Source organism: Talpa europaea (genome assembly GCF_964194135.1).
Source record: "Talpa europaea genome assembly, chromosome: 11".
Taxonomy (NCBI): domain Eukaryota; kingdom Metazoa; phylum Chordata; class Mammalia; order Eulipotyphla; family Talpidae; genus Talpa; species Talpa europaea.
Window position 1 is genome coordinate 50,308,571 of NC_140078.1, and position 22,839 is coordinate 50,331,409.

General features: G+C 43.0%; 1 protein-coding gene and 1 pseudogene across 2 annotated transcripts; both read left to right on the forward strand.

The window, feature by feature from the left end:
• Positions 1-1,121: 1,121 nt before the first annotated feature.
• Positions 1,122-2,045, forward strand: PURB (purine rich element binding protein B; the record flags this gene model as incomplete). Its single annotated transcript, XM_084246938.1, has 1 exon — positions 1,122-2,045. One exon carries the CDS (start codon positions 1,122-1,124, stop codon positions 2,043-2,045), a length of 924 nt encoding a protein of 307 aa, XP_084103064.1.
• Positions 2,046-18,635: 16,590 nt separating this feature from the next.
• On the forward strand, positions 18,636-19,943 carry LOC311180070 (glyceraldehyde-3-phosphate dehydrogenase-like; annotated as a pseudogene). Its single transcript has 2 exons — positions 18,636-19,133; positions 19,513-19,943. The product of its transcript is annotated as a glyceraldehyde-3-phosphate dehydrogenase-like (transcript).
• Positions 19,944-22,839: the final 2,896 nt, after the last annotated feature.

Sequence of the window (22,839 nt, forward strand, 5' to 3'; positions counted from 1 at the left end):
GTTCACCAAAGACAGAGTGGGAAGCACAACAGGTAGATTTAGTGAAATACACTGCTAAGGGGAGCAGCACGCAAGACAGAAGAGGTCTTCTGTGCCATCCATGGGTTAGCTCTCTGGGTGGGGATCGAAATCTGGCACCCAGGCCGTAATGGTGAGAGCGTTGTGACTTAACTCCTAAGCCACCAGGAAGGCCTGACACTTAGCATATGTATATCATTTCTTGGTGAAGTGTATGTTAAAATCTTTTGCCTATTTACCACATTGTATTATTGACTTTTAAGATTTAAATATTTGAATAAGTTAAAATATTAAGTTAATATAAAATGAAAATATTTGTTTTTAAATAAATCCCTTGTCAAATTAATCATTTATTAATAGCTGAATTTTCAATATGGGGAAACTCTGGCTTGGGAAAATAGAATAACTGGTGAAGAACACAATGATTCAAACCCAGACGGACACTTTCAAACGATATTCCTATCTTGCCCCTATCAAACCTCATTCTCGCTGGAATAAGGACCACAGGAAGTATTTTACACACTTTTTTTTTTGTTAAATAAAGGAAGGCTTGGCGGGATCCAATCACTGACCCACTTTAGAAAACAAGTCAGTGTGTGGAGCAGGTGCGGTCTCCGAGGCCCAAACCTCAGGTCATTCCGAACCACCCTCGATACCCGCCCCACAGGCGAAGTTCTTCCCCGGCGTCTCCTCCACACATACCCCCGGCCCCTGCCGTCTCCTTCTGGAGTACCCCGGCTCGGCACTGCCGGGTTCCCACCGCACCACCCTCACTTGCGGATCACATCCCTGGGCCAAAAGCAGAGCGTGCTGGTGACGTCACGGCTCTGCGCCCCGCCACGGCGGCGCCTCGGGCCGCGGGTTGGCGGCGTCACAGGGGCGCGCGCCGGAAGCGGGAGCCTAACGGGCGGAAGTGGCAGGGCGGGGCGTGAGTACGATGGGGGGCGGCGGCGACTGGCGATGAGCAGCGGGAGCGCGTGAGCGAGCCGGCGGGCGAGGCTGGGGGGCCCCGGAGAGCTAGCCGCAGGGCGGAGGGCGGGGGCGCGAGCGCGGCGGGCGGCGGGCGGCGGCCAGGGCGCGGCGGCGGCGGCCGAGGAGAGAAGATGGCGGATGGCGACAGCGGTAGCGAGCGCGGCGGCGGCGGCGGGCCCGGTGGCTTCCAGTCCGCGTCCCGTAGCGGCGGCGGCGGCGAGCAGGAGACGCAGGAGCTGGCCTCGAAGCGGCTGGACATCCAGAACAAGCGCTTCTATCTGGACGTGAAGCAGAACGCCAAAGGCCGCTTCCTCAAGATCGCTGAGGTGGGCGCGGGCGGCTCCAAAAGCCGCCTCACGCTGTCCATGGCTGTGGCCGCCGAGTTCCGCGATGCGCTGGGCGACTTCATCGAGCACTACGCGCAGCTGGGCCCCAGCAGCCCGGAGCAGCTGGCAGCGGGAGCCGAGGAGGGCGGCGGGCCGCGGCGCGCGCTCAAGAGCGAGTTCCTGGTGCGCGAGAACCGCAAGTACTACCTAGACCTCAAGGAAAACCAACGCGGCCGCTTCCTGCGCATCCGCCAGACGGTGCACCGCGGCGGGGGCGGCGGCTTCGGCGGGCCCGGGCCCGGCGGCCTGCAGAGCGGCCAGACCATCGCGTTGCCCGCGCAGGGCCTCATCGAGTTCCGCGATGCGCTGGCCAAGCTCATCGACGACTACGGGGGCGAAGACGAAGAGCTGGGCACTGGCGGCGGCGCCGGGGGTCCTGGAGCCGGCCTGTACGGGGAGCTCCCAGAAGGCACCTCCATCACGGTGGACTCCAAGCGCTTCTTCTTCGACGTAGGCTGCAACAAGTACGGGGTGTTCCTGCGAGTGAGCGAGGTGAAGCCGTCTTACCGCAACGCCATCACTGTCCCCTTCAAGGCCTGGGGCAAGTTCGGAGGCGCCTTTTGCCGGTATGCGGATGAGATGAAAGAGATCCAGGAGCGGCAGAGGGATAAGCTCTATGAACGACGCGGCGGAGATGAGTCTGAAGGCGAGGAGGTGGATGAGGATTGAAAATAGCCGCTTTCCCTGTAGGCCTCCCCCCACCCCTTAAACCACAAACCCCTTGGCTAAAGAGCTACCTTTCCTGCCCATCCCCAGTGAGCTAGTGCAGGGGTAACCAGGGAGGCCCCAGAAAGAGAAAATTAAAATTTAAGTAATAGTTTATTAAGAGAAATAACCGTAAGAGAACAGTCGCGGACAATTAGAGAAAAGCAGTAAAGTTCCAAGGAACAGACAGCAACCTGCAAAGAGGACAGCAGTGTCTCCTCACCTGAGCAAAATAGTCTCAGCTTCTGTTGTTTCCCAGCTGAGGTTCCTAAACCCATCAGGAGAACCATGCAGGGACTAGATCCTCGCCCAGCATGGGCCAAGGGAACACTGAGTTACCCAGAGACGTGATGGCAACTGAATTTGTGTTGTACCTGGGTAACCTGGTCTAAAGATCTCTCCAGAACTCAGTATTGCAGTGTCTTTCCCTTCACCTCCATTGAAATCAGCATTTTGGATCTAGGCCTTCGTGGAATTCTTGAGAAAAGGGCCTTTGCAGTTACCCACTTATGCGGATACCGGTTTCATGAAAAGGAATACAACTTTAATCATGGACAGGGCAAAATAAGAATTCAAGAAGCCATTGGGGAATACAGAAACAAATTGGATCCGTTTTGTCTAAAATGGTTTTGCATGGAACCTGGACCAAGGCCCAAGTCTTTTTGTTACAGAACTGTTTTCCGGGACGCAGATGAACTCAAATATCAATCCTTGAACTAGAATTCATTACTAAAACAAATTTTTTAAGTTGGCAAAATTTTTTCAAAGCTAGAAGAGCAGTTTTTCATTGGGGGTTTCTGAGGTAGGCACAAGAAGAAATCGGGCGTAAAGCACAAGGAAAAACTGTTTGAGTGGATTGGTTGCTGCTCACTAAAGTTCTTCCCCTGATCTCCATATATGGAGGTCATTACCAAGAAATGGCTTAGGTATGAATGAGAGCCAGATCCCTATGGCTCCACCTTGTGAGCCAGTGAAGTGTGGCTAATTCGGCTGTTTCCGCCACTGGTTGGCTGGATTTTAAACTTTAAAACTTGAAGATATCCACAAAAGGAACAGTGTGACTACAAGCTTGAGCTTTAATGGAATATACATCCTCACAGAAAAGTTGGAATAACAAAACTGAAGTCTTCATCTACCTTCAGTTTAATCTGTGGATTTTTTCAAATACTAAAGATCCTCAGGTCCAGAATTCCAGCATCATTTATTCTTTTAAAATAAATTTTTAAGAACTTGATCCATTGTATCAGTACCTCACAATCAAAGTTGGCAAATGGTGGATAAGTGATTCAAGCAATGTGTCCTTTGGAAACTGAAATTCTTCTGAATGGCGCTGAAGTGAACAGTGAATATGCTGACTATATCCTGGAAGCATTTTTATACCATCTTGAAATTTCAACAACCTGGCTTTTGCCAGTTTAGCCAGCTGTCTTTCAAGAATAAAAGTTGGGGTTTTCAAGGATCGCCTCTTCTATATTTTAAATGGATTTTCAGTAGAAATCTTTTTTTCTAATCAAGTTAATCCCACCCTATCAAAAGGTATTCCTTAAAATGTCAGAGACCTAGGTAACTGAATTGAATGGGAGCTAATGTTCTTTCCAAAGTTTTCAGGTATTATTTGTGAGACACCTTCTCAATCAGGAGGCAAGTAACCCCACCTCCTCAGTCTTAGTATTTTTTTTTTAACTGCATGCCTGCCCTTTATTTGAGCTGCCTTTTAATTTATTGCATACCCTTTTTATTATCTTATTTTGGTAGTATTCAATCTATACACTTTTTGTATTTATTGGGAAATAAGTAATATTCAAAAAGGTCATTTTCATGCATTGTGGCTGAGAGGGAGGGAAATAATTGTGTATATAAAATTAAGCTTTTTAAAAATTAGGTTATGATGCAGAATATTATTGATCTTAGATTTTAAAAAAAGTGGAAGAGCCACGAACATTGGTGCCCTTTTCAGACTATTTCTCTACTTTCATCATCCACAGTAGACTTTTTAAACAGATTTTTTTAATCTTTTTTTTTTTTTTAAATTTTTCTCCGTTGCAAAGAATGTTTCCTAAATTGTATGGGAGCAATAGTATTTTTGATGTTTTAATGACATCCGTATACTTGTACTGTATTTTGTACTACAAGGCAGCTGTTTTCAATAATGTCCTGCTGTATTTACATATGTGTTTTGAGTGTTGTTTTTTTTTTTTTTTCTTTGCTGCGGAGAACAAATCCCTAAATAGTTTTAGTAAAAGAGCTGAGAAGTTAGCATTTGGTTTGCAGAAACTTTAAGTTTCAAACTCTGAGGCAGCAATGAAAATTAAGGTTGTGGCTGTTCGTTGATTGCTATAACTTTCATTTTCAAACCATGTACAATTCCTGTGTAGACCAACTTGTTTTCTTGCTTCATTTGGTGGTTCTGTTGCTCAGCTGCAGTGAGCCGTTCAATTTTGCAAAGGTGCGGTACCTCTCCTTTTTAAGGGGTTGGTTTATTTTTTTCTTTTCTTTTTGTTTGGCTGAATTGCAGTAACTAGCCTTGCTTTTCTATTCTGTAGAAATGACAGGGTCTTCACAATCCTTCACCAGTGGCTACTAAGCTATAATTAGCTGAATAGAAAGAATGTGGAAGTGGTCTGAGGCATATAGAGTATATGCCATGAACACTACCATATATGGCATCAGCTTTGGTTACCAGAGAAATTTTCTTAGTCATTAGACCATATAACAGTAATATATCATATGTAAATCTTTAGATGTCAATTTGAGAATTCTCCAAAAAAAAGGAGCAAAGAATGCATAAGCTATGTGTTGGAAAAAGTAATTTATATTAAAATTTTGACCTGCCTATGTGTAAGATTAAGTGGTAAATGTCATAGTGGTGGGTTTTAAGTCTAAACCAATCTCAGAGGTTTGTTTCTCCTGCCAGGGGTGGTTCATGGCCTCTCTTCCCACTGCAGGAAGATCACAGAAGGATGTAGATTAATTGCAGCATTTTACCCATCTTCATTCCAGTTACTAGGGACAATAGGAATCTGCAGAACAGAGATGACATAGTTAAACAAGGTGATACTAGTGGATCATTTCTCAGAACTCATTCATCAGTAGGCTTGTTGAAAGGAAATGATCTTTGTTAAATCCAGTCAGAAAATGGCATTGTGCAGACTGTGGTTTTCAACCACTGTTATGAACTGTAACTTAGGACTTGTTTTTCATTTTGGCTAACATCCCAGCTAATCACCTGTTCAAAATAGTCATTTTCCTGAAAAGCAGGGAACTAAAATTCCTTTCAGGTAATTGGTAGAATGTATGCTTCTCAAACTACTGCACATGCAGACGTGCGAAGTGAAATTTTAGGAGCAGAATCAAGAGTAAAACTCTTGACAACATCCTACCATTCCCTTCTGGTTTCTATTGTCCCTATCATTAAGTGAGTAGAACAGTGTTCTACGCAAAGAGAGCTCTCAGTGCAATATGCTGCACAGAAACAAAATGTAAAAAACCTGTATGGCGCCAAAAATCAAAGTGAAAACCAAACCAAAAACCCGGACACCCTATGTCACAACGGGAGGCATGTAGGTGGTATAAATGACTGTAGCTGTGATACATACATGGCTGCTTGTCAGGTCACTTTCCATAATTATTTACTGCAAAATGATTGAGAGGCTTTTGGTGCAGGCAGCCATTAGCTTCCTGCTTCCTTTGTTACCTCTCTATCACTTTGCAATAAATTGCAGGTCTTTCAAGAGAATCAAGCTTCAGTTTCCTCAAAACAAAACAAGTATCCTGTCTTATCTGAAAATGCAGGGTTGTGGGCAAAAGAGGCTGGTTATAATAATGCCCTCATATTGAGTGGTCTGTAGATGGCTGCAAACTTAAGGCACTATAGTTGCTGAGGATGCTTTGTTAAATGTGACTTTGACTGGCTTTATTTACAGGGGGGTAGAATGATCTACGCAAGATATTAAAAGGTGAATATTTGTCTGCATCTACCTTGCTCTCGAGGTGGATGAAATTAAGGAGAAAACTTAAGTGTGTAAACCATGCACATTAAGTATTCTTCTCTGTAAATTTTGTTTTCATTTTTAACCCAATTATGGTACTTTGTCCAATGCACAACTGATCTCTCAGTAGATATTCATTTGAAAATAGTGTGGCCTTGATCAGTGAGAAGGGGAAGGAGAGAAGTGACTTTTTGCTTATGTAGAAATGACTCGTTTGCTGAGAGTTGTTCTGCAGCACTCTTCGTATCTATGCGTTTGTGATCCGTCTCCTTTTTGATTCAGAAAGTTAATGTTTTTGATCCTGGAATTACTAATTCAATTGAGTTGTCTTCTATTTTTTGGAAGTATCAGAATTGATCTGATAATGTAACAAAGTTGACTGCTTTGATGTCCAATCTCAGGTTTTAGAATATATATAGTAGTGTGAAATCCCACTAACTATTAAAACAACATTAATTTAGTACCCCCTTAAAGTCACATGCATCAGGCCTGTTCAGAGAGCAGAGCCTCCATCTTTAGCTCCTTTTCTACTTTGTACTTCACTGAAAGTGTTGATGGATTTTACATTGTATATTTCCATTTTAACCCTGACATACTTCTCAAAGATAAAGCACTTTTTGATCATGAAATACATGGAATTTTTGTGTGATGTGGATGGTTTCTCAGGCTTCCATAGATAATCTGCTTATGAATATTGTTCTATCTCTGTGTAAGAATAATAGAAATCTTTGCTAATGTTAAACGGTTTGTATTATGATCCAGAATGCATTTTGCTAGCTTCCAATGGATGGGAGAGTAAACAATGCTGCATTCACAATTTAATAGGTTACTTTCCCTTGAGCCTTAAGGTAACTTTCTTTTTTCTGTCAACAACAGCACTGAAGTTATAGTAAATAAATGAGATTGTCAGTTTTCAGGGTTGGTTTTAGAGTACTGTAAATCAATTAGCTGTCTTCCTAAAGAGTTACTATTCCCATTAAATAAACTGGATAGTGGGGGTAGGGGTGGGTCTGGGATGGGGAGATAGTTTGTAGAAAAGAGAAAAAGGAAAAAAAATCACATTTACTTGTAAGAAAAATATAGACAGAAAAGGAAAAAATGCACGTCAATGCCCCATTCGGAATTTCAGATATAAGTGGAAGAGGCAAATTATACCTTCCATTTCCTGTTTTTAATCTAGAAAAGCAAAGTAATTAATATTCAAATGCTCCCTCCCCCAAATTTCAAGAGAACAAGTCTTTTGGATGGACTGTTCTCTTGATAACTTTGCTATTTAGTTAGTCACTGTTCCCAGCCCTGAGGCTTAAAATCTAGTTTTCATTATTGATGGATTTTACAGACCCTTATTTTGACAAATATCCAGTTGTCAGTACTGAAAATTAAATTTGGAAAATAATAAAATTGCATCACAAAGGCTAGTAATTTCTCTGATTAAAGTAAGACCTTTATGAATGTATTTTATATTTGCTGATGAAATAAGAATATGCCATCAATATAATCACCTTTATTCACAATCTTTTATTTTTGTTTGAAAATCTGACTCCTTGCTTCTTGAATTAGCCCTCCCAGTTGACATAGGTAAAGCCATGTTAAAACATGACCAGTGCTCTATTGGTCACTTACTGCTCAACAGGACTTGTAATACAAGAATGGCAGAACTTTAACTGAAGTAAAAGGTGATTCTAAATAGTTTGATGAAAGTTGTGACTCTAACATGAGATTTTGAGTCCAGGAGCAAATTTCATTCTCCTAGTTTATATCTAAATATCCACTGACATGGAAGAGGAGAGAGCTGGTTACATGTGATCTAATGAAGTGTGGACCCAGATAATTGGAGAGAAAAGTAATAGACCTATTCATGTTCATTTTCCACTAACATATTACAGAAGGCATGAGTTTCTTCTTACTTCCCTTCAATAAGCAACTAACTTTCAAGAAAATTTATTTAGACCATCTCATTTCTTAAAGGCAAATTTTCATCTCCACTCTTAACCCAGTGTTGCACTGTCAGACCGATTCAAAAAATCTTTGTATTTGGATATCGAGTTGCCAGTAGTTTATTTCTTCCCTTTTTAAAATTACCTTTTCAGAAACATAAGTCCAGGGAGAGGCCTAAGAAAATTGAAAAACAGGATTATATTACTAATCACATTTGTGTTGTAAAGATTAGGGAGTTTTAAACTGTTGAACTGTGAGATATAAGCCCTTTTCTCCCAGCCCACATGTCACCTCTGTAGAAAAACACTTGATTCCTACAAGTGACTATCGATTGGACAGAAGTCTAGAAACTGATGAGTACAGAGCATACTAGTGTGGTTTTATATGTTATAATAGGGGAGTATATTTGAGTTTTAAGAAGTTACAAAGATTTGAATAAGAAATTATCAGTGTATGTAGTTGGCCTTTTTTCTAAAGTTCTAGAACACTTAGATGTTTGTTCTTTTGCACCTTCATACAGATGTTTTTCCAAGATTATTGTTAATCTTGATCATATTCCCAAGTAACATACTTTCATTTTGTAGGAACCTTCACTGCCAATCAAATCTACCAGGGGCTTCCTTAGATTAGATTCTTTACTACAAAGTTGGAACTGATGTTCTGCATGTAGAGCATCTATAGAAGTCATTTGAATGAATGAAAACCAAATATTGATAGCAGGAGACAGCTTCCTAATCTAGATGTACAACTAGAATTTAGGTTGGAGGTTAGTTTAAAAGTTTTTTGGGGATGTCTTCAGTCTGTGTAAATACCCACATGCTTGTGCATTGTAAACCAAGTGTGTATTCCTATGTATGAATTTGTAGAACGGATTTCTGCTTCAAGAGAAGCTGCACCTTTAATTGTATAAGGTCCCCTTCACCTATAACCCTATAAATATTTGTAAATAGAACACTAAAGTTTGTAGTGATAGGATCAATTTGGGAATATCTGCTGAGAGACCAAAAAGCTCATTTTTTTAAGTACCTTGGTTAAAGAGTAAAGATTATGCCTCTTATTTTTTAAAAGAAAAATGCACTTTAACAAACAGCTGCATGGGCAATTCAAACAAATCCGTTAAGTGCAGTACCCATTCAGAAATCACACTTCCTGGAAACCGTTCAAAAGCAGAGTCTAGATGGGCTGTTGATCTCACTGCCTGGAGGTTGAAGCTCAGATTCTGGTCAATTTCAAGATGAGCAGGGCTGCTTCAAAAGAGCAATGTGAATACAGCCAGAAGCTTCAGACAGGTCTGTAAAATGGCGGGTCCCGTATTTACCACTAACTAGCAAAACTGACAGAAAAACTCATAGAAAAAACAAGTTTGAGAATCCTTACTGCTGGTGTGCACTCCTTACAATAGCAGACTTTTGCAAATGGAGTTTTACAGTCTATATTTAAAAAATTGTATGTTTGTAACAAATAAAGTATGCGGAAAAGTGAATGACAATCGTGTGTTTGTGTCTAATTTAAGGAATTATGGGATATCAGGGAGGGAATTATGACATACCTGCTGGGGTTCATAAATTGGTCTGGAATTGAACAAGATCCCACTTACCATTGCAAATTGCATCTGAAATAGAGCTAGCTCATTCTAGAGCCTTCGGGTTCCAATAATTCTTTCTTAGTTAGTATGTAATCTCTGGAGTAAAAGTTCCAAGTAGGGGCCTCCCCGGTGGTGCAGCGGTTGAGCGCTGGGTTGCAGCGCCAGTTCTATCCCCGGCCGCCGGGTGAGGGTCCCACATGGCCGCAGACCTCTCCTGCCGCCCACTGCTCCCCTCAGCAGTGTACTTTGGTCCTTCTGCCTGCTCTGCTCCCCGCTCTGGCTCTGGTGAATTCTCTCACCCTCCCGTGCTTCTGACTGTACCCAGTGCTTGTATAAATAAACAAACAAATAAATAAATCTTTAAAAAAAAATAAAAAAAATAAAAGTTCCAAGTAAATTTCATGCTTTTATTCATATCCCCAATTGACCACTTGTTGCTTCCCCTAATTTCTTTTTCTACTGACTTTTAGAGCCTATGATTTACAATGCTGCGAAGAAACTGCTACCCCAGTGTAGGGGCAGGGTGGGCCACTGAACAGGTTTTCTTACGATTTGAGCAGACCAGTCGGGTAAAGAAGTCCTGGAGCCCTCAGTGGCTTTCTCAGGCTTTTGTTGAGCTTTTACATGTAGTGCAGCAACCAGGTACAGGGCAGGCACGGATGGTGGGGGGGGGGGGGAGCCCTTGACAAGTCTTCACGCTGGGCTTCTGTCTTCTGCCTCAATCCTGCCTTTGCTTCTCTTGCTGACTATCTGAATACTGCAGCCATGGCCCACAGAGGTAAACAATACAACTTATAATAATGTAACAAATGCAGGTGCCCCATCAGGCAGGACAGTTCTATTAGCAGGAGGGCTGAAAAGCCTGAAAACTACTACAAACTTTCTGGCCTTGAAATTTACAGAAGACCCCCACGGAGTTTTTATTTTTCAGAGGTATAACAATTGATAACTATCATGTCAGAGGTTGAACCATTTTTAAGACAACACAGGTACACTTCTGTCCACATCAAAGCAGTGACACCACACCACTTAGCCCCTAGCCCTGGAAGACAACTAGAGAGAATGAAATTGAAACATGAGTAATGTAAGAAGTTTTGATCTTTGGGACTCCCTGAAAGTGTGTCAGATCTCTCTAGGGGTTTCTGGATCACCCTTTGAGAATCACTGAACTAGACTGGTATGTAAATTACTCCTTTCTGCAGATGAGGGAGAGGGTTGGAGAAGATTAGTAATCCTTTAGGTCCACCCCCCCCACTTTTTTTTTTTTTTTTTTTTGCTATAAAGTAATTCCTAGTGGTACTAACACCAGTGGACTTTTGTGCACACAGTTTTATATAGACCACTTCTACAGCCTGGCCGTAGTTTTTTGTTTGTTTTTTTTTAAAGATTGCTTTATGGGGCCTCACCGGTGGCACAGTGGTTGAGCGCTGGGTTGCGAAGCTGCCCGCACCCTCTGCAGCACCGGTTCGATCTCCAGCTACTCCCCAGCCACCGGAGGAGGGCCCCACACAGCGCGCAGACCTCTCCTGCCGCCCGCTGCTCCCCTCAGCAGTGTACTTCGGTCCTTCTGCCTGCTCTGCTCCCCGCTCTGGCTCTGGTGAATTCTCTCACCCTCCCGCACTTCTGACTGTACCCAGTGCTTGTATAAATAAATAAATAAATCTTTAAAAAAAAAAAGAAAGATTGATTTATGGATGCATACCAGAGCTGGGGTATAGGCCAGAGGTGTGGAAAGGTGGGGGCAGGTGAGAGGATTCACCTTAGGCACAGTGGGGAGGCAGATCTACCGAAACACATTGTTGAGGGTAGCAGCAGGCAAGTCAGGAGAGGTCTGCTGCACCATGTGGGTCACCTCTGTGGCCTGGGATTGAACTCGTGCAGCAGTGGCTGGCATAGAGCTTGATAGCGCTGTTTTCAACCCCTGCACGAACAGGGAGGCCCCTGGCAGTGGTTCTTTTTGTTTGTTTGTTTGTTTGTTTGTTTTAATGATTTATTTATTTATGCATACAATAACTGGGGTACAGGCCAGAGGTGGGGGGGGGGGCATTGAGAGGATTCACCAGAGACAGAATGGGGAACAGAACAGGCAGACCGACTGAAATACACTGCTGAGGGGAGCAGCGGGCGAGTCAGGAGAGGTCTGCTGTGCCATGTGGGTCACCTCCCTGCCTAGGGATCTAACTCATGCTGCAGTGGCTGCGGATAGCTTCATAGTACTGCATCTTAACCCCTTGTGGTGGTTCTTACTGCTGATTGCAGAGCCACTTGAAGAGCCTTGAATTTTGGTGCCCGGACACCAGATCAAGTGGATCAAAATCTTCAGGATGTAGACCTCCATGTTTTATGCGTTCTGTGTTACTACATTTTAAAGCTCCCTGGTTGAGGGCCTCCCTGGTGGCGCAAGGCATTAAGAGGCAACCTATGAAGCTGTCTGCAGCCTCTCCAACACTAGTTTGATTCCCCGGCCAGGCGCAACACACCTCTCCTGACTCACCCGCTGCTCCCCTCAGCAGTGTACTTCAGTCAGTCTGCCTGTTCTGTTTCCCACTCTGTCTCTGGTGAATCCTCTTACCCCCCACACCTCTGGCCTGTATCCCAGCTCTTGTATGCATAAATAAATAAATCTTTAAAAAAAAATAAAACTCTCCGGTTGATTAATCAGTCTGGGATGAGAACCAGTGGGGTTATCTTTTAAAGAGAAAGGGATGAAGGCCTGGGAATCTCTGCTGGAGGAAAACAAGATTCTCAGGGTAGCAGAGCCTTTTCCCACTTTCCCCTTGTGACTGCTTTGCCTAAATTATCCACACCACCACTTAAACCCTAAAATAATTAATTCTGAGAAAAGTTTGAAAAATGGAATCATCGAGCATTATTTCAGTAGTCCCCTCATGGGGAATCTGAGGGCTATATTAGCAGGGTGAGCTTTAAGCATGCATGGAGGTCATCAGGTGGGCTTTTTAAACATAGATTACTGGGCCTCCCTAGTGGCCTATGGGTTAAGTCTCAGCGCTATCACCGTACTACCTGAGTTCAAACCGTGGCCAGGACACTAACCCACATATGGCACAGCAGACCTCTCCTATCTTGCCAGCTGCTTCCCTTCCCAGTGTATTTCAGTAAATCTGCCTGTTCTGCTCCCCGTTCTGTCTCTGGTGAATCCTGTCATGCCCCACACCTCTGGCCTACACCCCAGTTCTTCAATGCAAAATAAAATTTAAAAAGATTGAACCCACCAACCTACAGTTTCTGACTCAATGCTCTGGGTGGAGCCTGAGAAACTGCATTTCTAACAAGTTCCTGGATGATGCTGATGCTATTGAGAGTCCTGTACTTTGAAACTTGCAGCAGAAGACAAAAGTTCCAGGGGGATACAGCACAGCACAGTTGTGGCTAACTGACATAAGTCTCAGGAAGCATTTATCCTAATACATTAGTTCTGCCGTACCGCAGCTAAATTTTTAGCTGAAATTTCAAGTTATGATGTATGTGATGTTTGTCATTGCACGAATTAAAGGACTAGGTGCAGCTAGGAGCACCTAGTGGCTTAAGGAGCTGCTGGTGCCTTAAGGAATTGGGGTATTACTTCATAGTTTTGGCATTTTGGATTTCGTGATCCTGACTCCATCATAAACTATAGTGACTCTGAGAAAATACCTTCAACATAAAAATCCTTAAGGTTCTACAAGAGTGTCCAGATTCCTGGAAAGCTATTGGGATTTAGGGAAATGAGAGCCACCTGGTGGTCAGTACCAAAATACTTTTAATAACCATTCTTGCATCCAATTCATTATTGGGTAGCTATTATATGCCAGGTATTGTACTAGGTGTAGAATATTTGGTCCATGGTCCAAATAGAACTTACAGTTTTGTGGGTCAGGGGAAGAGCAGTAGAAAGTTTTCAGGAAGAAGTAAGAGGAACTAAGATATATTGGACTGAAGTATATTTAGTCCAAATATTCTGTTTTATGTGACCCCAGGTATCTTGGTTCGTGAGTTTTGGGAGCAGCTCAAATTTCTAACCTTAGCTCCCTCTTCAGCAAAATGCTTCTACTAAGAAGCCATTTCCAAGGCCCTAGAGAGAAATTAACCCCGGGGTAGATGGACAGAGAAAGGAATGACTAGGAGAAATGGATCGGAGCCCTACTCTGTGTTCTTTCTGTTTTTCTTCTGGAATCACTCATCATACAGTTAGGATCTAGGAGGGTGTTTGCTCCAAGTTCTCACAACTCAATAGCTCTAGCTAAGAGTATGGCCCAGTAATTCTGTCAGGCATAAATCTAAAAAATATGAAAACATCAACATAAAATTCATATCTTTTCATGGCAGTATTATCAACAATAGCTAGGATATGGAAGCAATCAAAATGTCCATTGACAGACAATTGGATCAAGAAGACATGGTAGGGTCTCCCCTGGTGGCACAGCGGTTGAGCGCTGAGCTGCGGGGCTGCCCGCACCCTCTGCAGCACAGGTTCAATTCCCAGCCGGCCAGGAAGATACACACATGGTGAGTCTGCCTGTTCTGCTCCCTGCTCTGTCTCTGGTGAATCCTCTCACCCTCTTATGCCTCTGGCCTGTACTCCAGTTCTTTTTTTTTTTAAAGATTTATTTATTTATGCATACAAGAACTGGGGCACAGGCCAGAGCTGTAGGGGGGGACAGATTCACAAGAGACAGAGTGGGGAGCAGAACAGGCAGATTGACTGAAATACACTGCTGAGGGGAGCAACGGGCGAGTCAGGAGAGGTCTGCTGCGCCATGTGGGTTTCTCCCTGGCTGGCTGGGACCAAGCTTCATAGGTTGCGTCCTAAACCCTTGTGCCACGAGGGAGGCCCAGTACCCTAGTTCTTATACAAATAAATAAATCTTAAAAAAAAAAAAAAAAAGAAATGCACAGAAAAACATAATGCAAATGGTCCAAATGGTATGAAAATCTGTCCAATCTCATTCATGAGAGAAATACAAATTAAAATTGCACTAAGACACTATTTCTCACCTAACTGATCAGAGAAATGAAACAAACTCCACTGGCAGGTGAGTGGGCAAAAAGGAACATTCAAATATACATGTATTCACAATCCTCTGTGAAAGGATTTGATAATATCTAGCAGAATTACCCAAGAAGTTATCCTTTGATCCAGAAATCCATCTTCTAGGAATCTAACCAAAAGATATACTGGCACAGCAACTGTCTGGGACCCTGGCAATAAAGGTTAGCAAAGTGAAATTTTAAGGCCATAACATTTATGCTCGTTATTCATTTTTGACCAAATGTCTATGGTTATAAAACTGTTATAAATATATTATAATTTTTTTAACTTTTTATTTACTACTTGAAACAAAAATTTAAAAAGCATTTCCTTATCTTTTGATCTTTTCACTGACTACAAGTCAAAGTTAGTCTCAGAATATTGCTTTTTTTTTAAATTAATTAATTTATTTATACAAGCACTGGGTACAGTCAGAAGCGCGGGAGGGTGAGAGAATTCACCAGAGCCAGAGTGGGGAGCAGAGCAGGCAGAAGGACCGAAGTACACTGCTGAGGGGAGCAGCGGGCAGCAGGAGAGGTCTGCGCGATGTGTGGGACCCTTGCTGGCACGCGATCCAGCAGACGCTGCAGAGGCTGCTGGCAGCTTCACAACCCAGTGCTCAACCGCTGTGCCACAGGGGAGGCCCCCTCAGAATATTGTTATAGGGGCCTCCCTGGTGGTGCAAGGGGTTAAGACACAACACTATGAAGTCATCTGCAGCCACTGCAGCACAGTTCGAGCCCCAGCCAGGGAGCTACCCACATAGTGCAGCAGACCTTTCCTGTCTCACCCGCTGCTCCCCTCAGCAGGGTACTTCAGTATGTCTGCCTATTTTGCTCCCCACTCTGTCCGTGGTGAATCCTCTCACCCCTCTGTTTCTCTGGCCTACACCCCAGTTCTTGTATGCAAAAATAAATAAAAGAAATCTGCTAAAAAATAAATAAAATATGGGCCTCCCCAGTGGCGCAGCGGTTGAGCACTGGGTTGCGAAGCTGCCCGCACCCTCTGCAGCGCCGGTTCGATCCCCGGCTGCTCCCCGGCCACCAGAGGAGGGTCCCACATGGCGCGCAGACTTCTCCTGCCACCCGCTGCTCCCCTCAGCAGTATACTTCAGTCCTTTTACCTGCTCTGCTCCTCGCTCTGGCTCTGGTGAATTCTCTCACCCTCCTGCGCTTCTGACTGTACCCAGTGCTTGTATAAATAATAAATAAATAAATCTTAAAAAAAGAGAGATTTATTTAATAAATAAATAAATAAAATACCATTGCATTATAACATTATATAAGTTTCAGGTGTGCATCACTGTAATTCAGTACATGAGTATACTGCACTAGGTTCACTACTAAAAGTCCAATTTCTCCTTCATTATACATTTGTCCCCTTTTTTAAAATTTTTTTAAACAGCTGTTTTTTTTTTAAGATTTATTTATGCATACAAGAGCTGGGGTACAGGCCAGAGATGCGGGGTGGGGGTATATGAGAGAATTCACTAGAGACAGAGTGGGGAACAGAACAGGCAGACTGACTGAACTACACTGCAAGGGGAGCAGCGGGCAAGTCAGGAGAGGTCTGCTGTGCCATGTGGATTGCTCCCCAGCTGGCGGGAGATCCAACTCTTGCTGCAGAGGCTGCTGATTGCTTCATAGTGTGTTGTTTAACCCCTTGCACCACAAGGGAGGCCCCATACATCTGTCCCCTTTTATCCAATTTACCACGCTCCTTGTGGGAAGAGTTTTCATTATTAATTCAATTTCTTGCAATAGGTCTATTCAAATATTCTATTTATTGAGTCAGTTTTGGTAGTCTGCATCTTTCTAGAAATGTGCCCATTTATTCCAGGTTATTTAATTTGCTGGCACAGTTGTTCAAAAGTATTCCCTGAGACCCTTTTTATTTTTGCAAGGTCATAGTGATCTCCCCTCTTTCACTCCTGATTTTATAATTTGAATCTTCTCTATTTTCTTCTCGGTTAGTGTTTATTTGTCAATTTTGTCAATCTTTGCTGTGAAACAACCTTCAATTCCATTGATTTTTCTTTGGCTTTTCTTGTTCTCCATTTTATTTATTGCGTCTCCAGTCTTTATTTTATTTAATGTCTTATGCTTGCTTTGAGTTGTTTTCTTTTTTTTTTTTTTTATTAAGAAGTGGACTCATGCACATTGAACAAATTCAAAATTATCCAAGGTTTTTGTAAGGAAACTACTTTCCTGTAATAACATTTGTTTCCCTTTTCCCTTATTTTGGATTTGCTCTAATGTAATCATTAGGGATAAAGCAGGTATCCGTGTGAAATTAAAATAAAAGTGGCTATTAGTTGACTGATTACCATTGTAGTTGTATGAGAGGTGCATTGGGTTCATTGTACTATGTGCTTTATTTTTGGATATATTTAAAACTTTCCGTAACAAAAATTTTTTTTTTATAGTTTTTTTTTATAGAGGCATGTTTTTTATTTATTTATTTATTATATTTGTTTGTTTGTTTTGTTTATACATGCACTGGGCACAGTCAGAAGCGCGGGAGGGTGAGAGAACTCACCAGAGCCAGAGCGGGGAGCAGAGCAGGCAGAAGGACCGAAGTACACTGCTGAGGGGAGCAGCGGGCGGCAGGAGAGGTCTGCGCACCATGTGGGATCCTCCTCCGGTGGCCAGGGAGCAGCCGGGGATTGAACCGGCGCCGCAGAGGCCGCGGGCAACCTCGCAACCCAGCACTCAACCGCTGCGCCACCGGGGAGGCCCAAAATGTATTTTAAAATATACATTATTATATACATGTCAGTCAAGATCTATTCAGGTTCCAAAAGACATACAAGGTATTTGAACAGAGAGAACAAATATAAAGTACTGTTAACTGGATATAAAGTTCCAGCTAAAGGGTGCAAAGAGAGCTCCCTGGTGTCATGTTGGTTAACAACCAGCAGTTATTTTTAAGAAATAAAGAGAGAAACAAAGCAGTTATCTTTAAGAAACTTAGAAAAAGGGCCTAGTAGAGTGGGAATTCAAAGCTCTGAGCATCTTGAAGCAGCAAGCTGGTGCTGCTGCGGAGGATAGGCAATAAGGCTGGATTTGAAGTGTTGAAAAAGCTAGTTAGGCTGCTGCTACCAAAGTGAGAAAGTATTGCTTGGGTGATGCTCAGAGGAATATAGAAAGTAGACAAGAATCAATCAGTCCCTTCTTCCTCCTTCAGTTTCCCTTCAGTGCCCTCTGGTAATAAAAGCCTAAGGCAAAAGGCAGAAGGTAAGCAGAAGGCAAAGCAGAAATGTTTGCAGCCTCAGCATCACAAAAGTGAAGGTTGGTAGGAAGATACTGCATCCTGATTGACTTCTTTAGAATCAGACAGGTTCTGAATCATAGAAGTAGCTGCCCTGCCACTGGAATTGGCCTAAACCTCTCCAAGGATGTTTATAAAAAGGGAAATTTAGCTGTCCCGGGTCAGAGTGATCAAAAGAAAATTTATGTCTCTAAAACACTTTATAATATTTTGGAGAGTGCTACAGTCTTAAAAGGGAATTTAAAACTGAACAGAGGGATTGAAACTTTTGGAATCTCATCTCCAACAGCAAAAGAAAAAAAAAAGAAGAATATAAACAAATGAGATTACATCAAACTAAAAAGCTGCTGCACAGTGAAAGAAACCATCATTAAAATCAGCCTACTGAAACTATAGATCTGAAAGCAGGGGAGGGGAGGAAAAGAGATCCAATAGGAGTGCAATGATGGTTCACCCTAGTGATGGTTCACAGGGGATGTGGTCGTGGGATATTTACGGGGACTACACCTTACGGGAGAAATCAAATACTGTAAAAATATGAATAACAATGTAAAAAAAATTAATAAAAAAAGTAAAATCAGCCTACTGACTTTTGGGAGAAGATATTTGCAAACTTCATCAGACAACTCAATAGCAAAAAAAACATGCAATCAAATACAAAAGTGGGGAGAGCTCTCTGCTTCTCCTGGTTCTATAGACAGCTGACTCTTCCTATGCAGTTCCTAGGGTGACCCTCAGATGCCATGGTGAAGGTTGGAGTGAACGGATTTGGCCAAATTGGGCCCTGGTCACCAGGACTGCTCTTAACTATGGCAAAGTGGATATTGTCATCAGCGACCGCTTTATTGACCTCAACTACATGGTTTTCATGTTCCGGTGTGATTCCAATCATTGCAAGTTTAATGACACAGTCAAGGCAGAGAATGGGAAGCTTGTCCCACCTCTGTCTTCCAGGAGCATGATCCCACCAGCATTAAATGGGATGATGCTGGTGCTGAAAATGTCGTGGAGCCTGCTGGTATCTTCACTATCTTGAAGAAGACAGGAGCTCATTTGAAGGCCAAAAGTGTCATCATGTCTGCTCCTTCTGCTGATGCCCTCACGTTTGTGATGGACATGAACCATGAGACGTATGACAACTCCCTCAAGATTGTCAGCAATGCCACCTCCACCACCAACTGCTTGGTCAAGGCCAAGGTCATTCATGACAACTTTGGCATTGTGGAGGGACTCATCAAAAGGTTTGGTCTGGTGAAGAAAAGGAGAGCCAGACTAAATTTCTCGAAGAAAAGGAGAGCCAGGGGGGAAATTTATTGCACCCCGGGTGGGATTCATCAACCCAAGGTGGGGGGTCGGTGAAGCCGTGCATGTTGCCAGGGGAGGCAGGCTTTTATAAGGTGAGGAGAGGTCAGGTGGGAGACTGGGTTTGCACAGCTGGATAAGATTCTAGGGCTGGGAGGGGTTCATTGTCTGAATTTTCTAGGCAGGCTTCTGCATTCCTGCCCCCAGGTGGGCTTCCTGATGGGCTTTTGCATTCCAGCCTCCTGCATGACCTTTCACTCATGAGTACAGGCCACACCATCACTGCCTCCCAAAAGACCATAGATGGCTCCTCTGAAGGAGGATGTGGTACAATAGCCGAGGAACTGCCCAGAATATCATCCCCACTTCCACTGGCACCACCAGAGCTGTGAGCCAAGTCATCTGTGAGCTGAATGGGAAGCTCAATGTCATGACCTTCCATGTCTCCTTCCACAATGTATTAGTTATGGGTCTGACCTACTGCTTGGAGAAAGCTGCTAAATACGATGATGTTAAGAAAATGGTGAAGCAGACATCACAGGGCCCCTTCAAAGGACATCCTTGGCTACACTGAGGACCCAGTTATCTCCAGTGATTTTACCAGTGACACCCACTCCTCCACCTACAACGCTAAGGCTGGTATTGCCTTCAATGACCACTTTGTCACAGTCATTTCCCTGTATGACAATGAATTTGGCTACAGCAACAGGGTGGCAGACCTCATGATCCACATCACCTCCAAGGAGTAAGAGCGCCCTAGAAAACCAGCCCCAGCAAGAGCACAAAAGTAAGAGAGACACCCCCTCTGCTGCTAGGGAATCCTTTTCCCCACTAGTCCATATACTGAGAATCTGCTAACTTGACACAGTTCTTTTTTTTTTTTTTTTAAAGATTTAATCGTTCATGCATACAAGAACTGGGGTATGGGCCAGAGGTGTGGGCGGGGTAAGAGGATTCATCAGAGACAGAGTGGGGAACAGAACAGGCAGACTGACTGAAATACATTGCTGAGGGGAGCAGCAGCCAAGGCAGGAGAGGTCTGCTGCGCTATGTCGGAATCTCCCTGGCCGCCTGGGGATCAAACTCATGCTGCAGGCTGCGAACAGCTTTACAGTGCTGTGCCCAACCACTTGCGCCACCAGGGAGGCCCTAACTTGTCACAGTTCTGTCCCAGAACCCTGGAGAAGGAGAGGGGCTAGGGAACCTTGCTCTGTCGTGTACCATCAATAAAATACACTATAGCCAGCCAAAATAAGAGCAGGGGAGGGGAGGCAGAGGATCTAAGTAGGCATTTCACAAAAGAAGATATATAAATGGCCAAAACACACATAAAAAGAGGTGCTGCATTGCTTCATTAGAGAAATGCAAATCAGAACCACAATGAGGTTTCTTTCACCTCTTACCACTTATACTAACTGTTATCAAAAAGTCAAGAAATAATAAATGCTAGAGAAGAAGTGAAGAAAAAGAAATCCTTGTACACTGTTGATGGGAATGTAAATTGCTACAGCCACTTTGAAAAAGTGTGAAGATTTCCAAAATTTAAAAATAAAACCATCATATGACCTAATAATCCCATTGCCAGAATATGAAAATACCAATTTGAAAAGATATATGCACTCCTATGTTCTTTGCAGCACTATACATAATAATCAAGACATGCAAACAACCCAATGTCTGATGACAGATGAATGAATAAAGAAGGACCATGAATAAAGAAAACCAGCTGGAGCTGGTTTTTTAGTGGCTAAAATACTATTCAGCCATAAAACACAATGAAATTCTGCCATTTGAGACAACATGGTTGGATTATGCTAAGTGAAAAGAGTCAGAAGGAGAAAGACAAATACCTACATAATTTTACTCAATTGTGGAATATGAAGAAGAAAAAAGCAAACAAACAAACAAAACTAAAACTAAGAGAAACCCTTACACTCTAACAACAGAATTGTGGTTATCAGAGCAGAAGCAAGAGGGAGGGAGTGGGAAGAGGGGATCAATTGTTCTGTGGGAGATAATGATTGAACATTTGCAATGGGTGTGGTGTGGTGTGGTGCTGTAGAGAGAAACTGTACACTTGAAACCTTCACAGTGTTGTAAATTAATTTTAAAGATTTATTTACTTATGCATACACGAACTGGGGTACAGGGCAGAGGTATGGGGGGGGTGAGAGGATTCACCAGAGACAGAGTGGGGAACAGAACAGGCAGATCTATTGAAACACACTGCTGAGGGGAGCAGAGGGCGAGACAGGAGAGGTCTGCTGCGCCATGTGGGGATTGAACTTGTGTGGCAGTGGCTGTAGATAGCTTCATAGGCTACATCTTAACCCCTCGTGCCACCAGAGAAACCCCATTGTAAATTTATTTTATTTTATTTTATTTTTGTAAATTAATTTTAATTAAAAAAAAAAAAGACTTCCGTAATCTATGTAATCATTAAGGCTGTCTCTCTAAAGACTAAAACCCTTTCGGGCCTCCCCAGTGGCACAGCGGTTTGAGTGCTGCCCTGTGAAGCTGTCCACAGCCACTGCAGCACGAGTTCAATCCCTGGCCAGGGATTGCACATGGCGCTGCAGATCTCTCCTGCCTTGCCAGCTGCTCCCCTCAGCAGTGTCTTTGGTCCGTCTGCCTGTTCTGCTCCCCACCCTCCTGCGCCTCTGGCCTATACCACAGTTCTTGTATAAATAAATAAATCTTGGGCATCCCTGGTGGCACAAGGGATTAAGAGCTGCACTATGAAGCAATCCTCAGCCTCTGCAGCACAAGTTCGATCCCAGGCCGGCCAGGGAGAAACCCAAATGGCAAGGCAGAGCTCTCCTGTCTCGCCCCTTTCACTATATTGGCAACGTCGTTGGCCTGTGCAAGATAAAATGGATGACTGGGGGATACATGAAATGTATAGCCTTTGTACCTTTGTAAATTTTGGACATATGAATATATTGCCTGCTCAAAAATTGACAAGAAGAGGGTGGGGGCGGGGAAAGGAGGGCTTGGGGTCAAAATAAGGGGGTTGTAATTGTATGGGGAATATAAAAATAAAATTTAAATAAAAAAAGAATTATATAAAGCAAAAAAAAAGAAAGAGAAAAAAAGTCTATGTTGTGAAATAATTTCAACTGTCTCTGGGTTTCATTTTTGAAATAATCAGTTTGAATTTTGTCTTTATATAAGCAAATTGTTATACTTTCTAAACAGTAGTGCTACTGATTTACAACATTGATTTTAGTAACACAATTCAGAAAATGTTTCCCTAAGAATGTTCTAAAGAACACTGATCGATCGTGGTATAACAATAATTAAGTGTGTATCATTGTTCTGGTTGTCTTTTCCCAACTCCATGTCAAGTGGATAAACGCTGTTAATTATGTTATAAATAAAATATTGATCAAAAATGTGAAAAAAAAAATTGACAAGAAGAAAAGTCATGTCTTAGCTCAGGTTTCCCAGGAAATAGACTGTAACATGGGATTTGCATTACTGTGTAATGCTCTGGCAACATTACTACAAGAAATGAAGAAAGCAGGATTAGTATTGCATTACAATTCAAGCAAATCAGTGCTAGTCAGACCACAGGAAACTCTGGAGATTGAACAGCCTTTCAGAGTTGCTCAAGGTCAGGGAAAAGTGCTGGGCACTGTTATT